The 7,040-nt window shown below is 48.5% G+C and overlaps 1 protein-coding gene across 2 annotated transcripts; it reads left to right on the top strand.

Moving 5' to 3' along the window:
• Window positions 1-474: 474 nt before the first annotated feature.
• Window positions 475-4,581, top strand: LOC120711477 (probable transcription factor KAN2). 2 transcript variants are annotated; one of them, XM_039997023.1, is made up of 6 exons: window positions 475-1,226; window positions 1,442-1,518; window positions 2,424-2,469; window positions 2,729-2,846; window positions 3,721-3,778; window positions 3,902-4,581. In XM_039997023.1, exons 1-6 carry the CDS (start codon window positions 677-679, stop codon window positions 4,028-4,030), a joined length of 978 nt encoding a protein of 325 aa, XP_039852957.1. In that variant the 5' UTR covers window positions 475-676; the 3' UTR covers window positions 4,031-4,581. The 2 variants fall into 2 exon arrangements, with proteins under 2 accessions (XP_039852957.1, XP_039852956.1); XM_039997022.1 differs by having other exon boundaries at window positions 477-1,226; window positions 2,729-2,915.
• The last annotated feature ends 2,459 nt before the right edge of the window (window positions 4,582-7,040 follow it).

Genomic DNA, 7,040 nt, shown 5'->3' with positions numbered 1-7,040 from the left:
GCTCTATGCATGCTTTGATGAAGCACATACATACCACCTCCTGTGTACTGATCATATTAGCCCAAACCCAAAGAAGTCTGCATGATGAGTAGATAGATGAATGGGCCCTAGCAAGAAAAACATGTGCCAACAACCCAACAGACACACACAACATTTAGCTAGTACTAGCTCCATCAGCTCTCATGCAAAAGGCCTTTTGCTCCTGCAAGCTGCCATGCAATGTAAAAGTGGGGGATTGGAATATCTCTTTACCCCCTACCATTCAAACTGTCATCTCCTTCCATCTCTGTCCTAGAGAGAGAGAGAGAGGGAGTAATGGGTGTGTGAGAGTGTGTCACTGTGTCGCCATGCCCAACAGGGTGTTGCTGCTCAGGTCTACCCCTGCCTTGCATCATTAACTCATCATCCACCTCCCTTCTTTGCCCATCACATTCACATACATCTCTCTCTCTCTCTCTAGTCTCCATTCTGCTTTTACATTTTTACCCTTTGTCTTTCTCTCTCCCCCACTCACTAGAAAAGGGGAGTATCCCGGCCATCCCTCTAGCTCAAGCCTCCACAAGTTGCACAAACAAAGAAACGAGAGGGAAAGGAGAAAGAGAGCGCTCTTTATCACTCTGCAGCAACGAGTGACAGGCCGAGACGACCCCAAGCTCCACAGAGATCAGTGAGATCGATGGAGCTCTTCCCTTCCCAGCCGGATCTCTCCCTCCAGATCGGCCTCCCCACCAGCGCCACGCCCCACGACCACCACCACCACGCCGCCGCCCTCAGCGCCAGGTTCTTCGCCACGGCAGGCGGCAACGGGGTTGGCAACCCGGCGGCCATGGCGCCGTCGCTGCAGCTGGCCATGCCCGTGCCGCTGCCGCTGCCGGTGCAGCTGCCCATGCCCCCCAGTGCCGGCGCTGCCGGCGCGGCAGGCCTGTACTACCACACCGACGCCGCCGCCGCCGTGCTGCGGCCCATCCGCGGCGTGCCGCTGTACCAGCACCCGCACACGCACGCGGTGCCGCCGACGTTCCCGCCGCACGCGGCGGCGGGGCCGTGCTTCTGCGAGCCCTGCCACGTCGCCGCGGGCGCCTGGCGCCGCGCCGGGTGCGGCGCCGGTGCGCGCGTCGCCGGCTTCCCGCCGGCCAAGCGCGCCGCGAGGGCGCCGCGCATGCGCTGGACGTCCACGCTCCACGCGCGCTTCGTCCACGCCGTCGAGCTCCTCGGCGGCCACGAGAGTACGTTCTCCCTTTCTTCCCCTCCCCGTCCATGACTCCATGCCCCTCAAACCCTGTTCCTACCACCTCTCATCTTTGCCCTTATCTCTAGCTCTCTTGAGCTCCTCCATAGCTTCTCCTCTTTGCCAGTTTTTCCAATGGCGTCTCTTCTTGATCCTTTCCTTCTCCTTCCTCCATGACACCTTGCTTGTATGTTTGTGATGATGAACCACCAGGGGCAACGCCAAAGTCAGTTCTTGAGCTCATGGACGTGAAGGATCTCACCCTGGCTCATGTCAAGTCTCACTTGCAGGTAATATAAATCCTCCAGCTTGCAGTTTACTACTCATTTTTTGTTCGATCATGCCGTGCAATCTTGAACACGCTTGATAGGATTATTAACCGTGTGGGTGCGAAAGACTGGAAGGGGTAGAAACAAGTTATTACACAAACACATGCACATATGGGGATCTGTTCTCGCCTTCCTGGGTCTTGGAGTTTTGCTGCCACAGCAGCGCTAGACTGCCTGTTTCTCTGCTCTACCACTACTAGTCTACTGCACAGGGCACACTGCTCGATGCTCTAGTGTGTGTGCAATGCATGCAAGCAGGGGATGCATCAAAGGGGAAGAAAGACACACACACAGCAAAGGGAGAGGGGGCGAGAGGGATGGCCAGATGGGGCTAAAGTCTGAAACAGTTCACGATACAACTCCCTGTATGTAGTCTTTCTTCGTTCCCATGTGTACTGCTGCATCATGCTGGTATTACTTGTAAAACCACGGAAACCTGTGCTCATTAGCTAGGTCAAGTCTTTCAGCTCCCAAGCCTCCCATATATGTAAAAGAGAAGTGCTGGTTTCACATCTAGGCCACCAAGCTATGGCACTCTTCCATACCTAGCGTTATACCACTGGCAACCACAAACATGAATCACACATGTATGATAGTTACTTTAACATTGTCTCTCTGTCTGCCAATGTGAATGGGGTTTCATGCTGCTTTTTTCCTTGTTGCTGGTTTCTGCATCAACCTGTCAATTCAAATCATGCAGTCTGTTCCTGAAAACGCAAATCTTATGATCTGCCAAAGATTCCAGATTTGCAGCACAAGTTGCTTCATATATAGATGATAGCTAACTAGCTAGATGGTGTACATAGATGTGCTATATGCCTGCCTCTAAACTGATCTTTTGCCATGTTGCTCCCTTGCCGCTGCAGATGTACAGGACCGTCAAGAACACCGAAAGGCCGGCAGCTTCGTCAGGTGAATAGTACAAGATTTATGCTTTTATTTTGCTCGCGCGCTTTAGAATCGATGCTAACATGACATGAGTGATGAGCCTGATGCACGCCGCTCCAGCCTTCCGTTTTATTCCATCTTATTCTCAATTATCGACCGGCTACTGATCTTCACCGTCACTTGTGTTTCCATTCCGTATGGCATATCCCAAGTAGGAGTACCTTTGCTAATCTTATGCTTGTCGCCTACTAATTGTCTCCTTTATTTTGCTTGGGTCCTGCAGATCAAGCTGATGGGTTCGAGAACGGGTCGGCCGGCGAGATCTGCGACGACAACTCGCTCGACCTGCACGGCTACGGCGGCGACCGGTCGGAGTCGGCGGCCGCGGCTCGGCATGGAAGGTTAGCTGCCTGTAACGATCATGGGAGCAGCACCGGTGCTCATGGTGCCCTCTGGAATAGCTCCTCAAGGTGCATATACGGTCACTAGTGGCTATAGCTTGTGTATACCTTTTTTTGTGCTTAATCCTATGATAAGTAGTGGTGCTACCACCACTTGTGTGCATCAGAGGAGTAAAAAGAAGTAGGATTAAACATTGGATCAATAACTTTTGCCTGATGTCACCTTGTATACACTGTCAATCATCTCTTGAGCTTGGATTGGGTGCTTTAGTAGCTTTATTAGGTCATGAAAAGGGGGAGGTCTCTTTTACCCACATGCACACTACATCTCCCTTGCTGCTCTCTCCTAAGAATCAGTTCCCAATAAATATGATGAGCTCAGAAAAGTGCCCTACTTCATGGAGACCAGCAAGCCTTTTGACATGGATCTCCCTTGTAGGCATCTGTATGCTTGCCTGCCTCAATTATGGCCTCATTATGTATGCCTGTGGCCTTTTTGTCAGTATAGTGTAGTATGCATGCAGTTCATCATAAAGAATAGCTGCAGTACCAGCATTCTACTATATTTACTAGTATTTAGTGTATAGAATATTTCCTCCAATTGTTTTGGTTTGAAGGTACAAGCAGTATCGAAAATATACATTGCTAATTTTTATTTGGCCTCCTCATTCCTGTTACTGATACAATTAACACTGGTGCCCTAGATTTACAACTACTTCGTACGGTACGGTTACAGTTTTACAGTTATTAGTACAGTGTTACAGTTTGTATAGGCTCTTTTATACACTGTGTACTAGTTACAGTGTTAGAGTTACTTTGACGCATCGGTACTAACCGAGCTCTGTGTCTGTTGGTGACTTTGTACTGTCTACAGGGAGGACTGGACCGGCTTCCCGAGCGAGTCCAACACTGGGAGCATGCATTCTCTCAAGGTAGATGCACACACACACAAGAACACCTAAGATAGCAAATGGTATAAGAGCCTGGAGAATGAGGCCATCTAAACTCATCAACTTAATTTTATTCTGCATGCATTGCCGATCTTTACTGTACAGGAGCAGATGCAGTCCAAGAGCCTGGAGATCCTCTCGGACATGAACTCCTGCGTCTCGGAGACGACGTCCAGCACCAGCGAGCTCAACCTCGAGTTCACCCTGGGGCGGCCGCAGAACCGTCCAAACTGAGACCGGACCACGCCGCATCGATCAAGCTCTCTCTAACCGGAGGTCATCATCATCATCGTCGCCGCCGACAAGGATTAGCTAGCTAGGGGCACGCTTTGCTTGTTCATGGATCAAGTTAAGATGGGTGCATGGTCCCAAAGAGGGGGCATCATCTTTCACTGTTAAAAGGAGGCCATGGACAGGGAGCAGCAAAAAGAGGAGGGAATTAAAGGTAGCAGGGGAGCAGCAGCAGCAGCAGCAGCTAGGGTGGTAGAGATTGATCGCGATCCAAAGCTGCGAGCTCTCTGCGCAGTGTGTAATGGAGTTGTTGTTAGCGTTTAGGACGATCTAATCTGTTAAAGGGGTAGTAGCTTTTTTTGGAGCAGCAATTCGTGCATGAGCTCTCTCTCGCTAGGGGCCGGGAGCCCAAAGGAGAAAAGAAGGCGACCTGTGCTGTTGCTTTCTCCTGCATCAGTCACATGCCAATGTATGATCGAGCTCGATTTGCTCAATTTGTGACGTGCTTAGCTTTAGTTTTGATGAGATAAACTGATCACCTATAGTCTTTGCAATGTTTGCTTACTGCCCCTGAAATTGTCAGAAAAAGCAGCTTCATAGATTCGGTTAAGCTACGTGGTTTGACCAATTCAAACAAAGTTGAGAAGCAAACTTGCTATGATAGATGATTTTCAAACTTCTCCCTTTCAACAAACGTGTACTAGTACCTGTTACCACCAGAACCCATTTGAACTGCTGGTATGTTTGAGTTGCATTTCATTTCCTCTTGTCAGCAATATCATCAAGGAATCGGAGCAAAATGACTCGTCTCTTCAAGACGTCTATCCCATCGCGGCGGAACGTGCATGCTTGATTCAATTTCTCTCCCTCTTCCTTCAATTCTCGTCCCCGTAATCGAAGCGGCCGGCCGGTCTGGTTTCGGGAACCGTGAAGTCGTTGATCTAGCTATGCATGCATTAACACAGCATGATCCTGCTGCTCCGGCATGTGTCCCGTGGTTATCCAATCCAGTTGCGTGGAGTAGTTCGGGATCACTCCACAGCAAGGTTAGTATTAATATAGTCGACCGCTGACTCTAAGGATTCTTGCAGTCTATACACATGTAAGTTCACTTATCTCTCTCTCTCGTAAAGTTTTATACTTGCTCTTACTCCCTCTGCTATAAAATATGTTATTCTTAGCCTTGATCATTTACGGGTTAGGTTTGGATCGGATAAAAAAAACTGTACTTTCGTCGGCCCGAATCCAGCCCCCAGCCTAATCCAACTATGGGCATGAATACTTTGGCATGAGCCCGACCCAACACGGGCCGGGTCGAGGTGGGTTCGGGCCAAACCTAATTTTTTTGTGTACAAAATTCGGGTTGTACTGGTTAGGGTTTTGGGGGAAAAAATTCAGTCAGTACGACCCCAGTTTTGTGTCGGGTCGCGGGTTGAGCCCAACCCACATATTGATCAGGTCAGGTCGGGTCGGATTTTTTCTGAGCCGGTTAGGTTTACCTATTCGGGTGGCTCATGATCAAGCATAGTTATTTTTATCTTTTTTTTCAAGTAAATCCTTTTAAACTTTGACAATAGATGGCAAAAATTATAAAGATTGTCAATATAAAATATCTTGTTTAGATGCGTAAATTTTTAGGTGTAAAGTATTGTAACACTTTCGTTTGTATTTTGTAATTATTATCTCGTCACGGGTTAATTAGGCTAAAAAGAGTCGTCTCGCAAATTATAGATAAACTGTATAATTAGTTATTTTGTTTAGCTACATTTAATACTTCATTCATGCGTGAAATATTTGATGTGACGAAAATTTTTATAAAGTTTGGAAAATTTAAAGGCAAGGACCTGAAGAGGCTGCGGCATGCTACTACCTGCGCACTACAGGATACAGTTACGCTTGACAAGCGACAGCGAGGAAGACCGCGCCTCCGTTCCGTCGTCTTGCTCCGCTGACCGGACGAAACGCGACGCTGGGAGACTGCGGCTGGCTGACAGACACCGCCTCGATCTTCAGAGCTCGGACCAGCAACAGCTCGTGCCGTGCAGCCGTGGGTTTCCAGCCTCCAACGACGCCCGGGTGTGTGCAAATGGAGGTGAAGACGCAGACACGGCTGCGTGCTGGGAGGATCAGATTCAGATGGCTAATAACACTGTCGCTGAATGCCTCTGCAGAGCCCATGCCATGCAACGCAAGAGGTTTGTATTTTGATCTGATCAGGCCGGACATCCCTGTGGCTGTGGCATTAAGGGACTGACTGGTGTGTAGTAGTCTAGTACTATGGACAATTCATGCTCTCTTTTTTTTTTGCGAAGATGGCCAATTCATGCTGGGACTGCATCGAAAATAAAAAAATCATGCCGGGACGATTCTTCCCTCTGGCCTGCTGAACTGTGAATAGAGTAATTCAGGTTTTGTTTAGTTGTCTTTAAAATTTCAAAACTTTATTTAGATTTTCTGTCACATCGAATCTTTCTACATATACATGAAGTATTAAATAAAATTAAATAAAATAACTAATTACATAATTTAACTATAATTTGCAAGAGAAATTTTTTGAACCTAATTAACTCATGACGGGAAAATAATTATTAAATACAAACGAAAATACTACAGTGTTTTTCACCCAAAATTTTATCTGTTTAACAGGGCCTCGGTGCTCTTATTCGAGCCTCGGCAGCTCAACGAGCGAGACAACAATGCATGGGAGGCCAAACCGCATGCATTTTCAGATGACAAGTTGCTTGGGGGGCAGCAGCATCAGCGTTGTATACTCCCATGAGATTGAATGAGCTACGTACGTTACGTTACAGGGAGCGTTGAATCGGCCTTGACCCCAGCACGGTCCTCAATCTCCTTTTGGGTGCCGGCTTCCTGTTCACGTTAGTACTGTCCCTCATCTCAGCTCGCAGAGAGAGAGAGAGAGAGAAGAGAGAGCGCGCGCGCAGTGAAGTGGCGAGGCGAGCTAGGCCAGAGCCAGAGGCAGAGCAGGGGAGAGGAAGGTCTGAGCTGCATG

Source organism: Panicum virgatum, chromosome 6K, assembly GCF_016808335.1.
Source record: "Panicum virgatum strain AP13 chromosome 6K, P.virgatum_v5, whole genome shotgun sequence".
In the NCBI taxonomy this organism is placed as follows: Eukaryota; Viridiplantae; Streptophyta; class Magnoliopsida; order Poales; family Poaceae; genus Panicum; species Panicum virgatum.
This window is presented reverse-complemented; position numbering and strand designations above follow the sequence as displayed.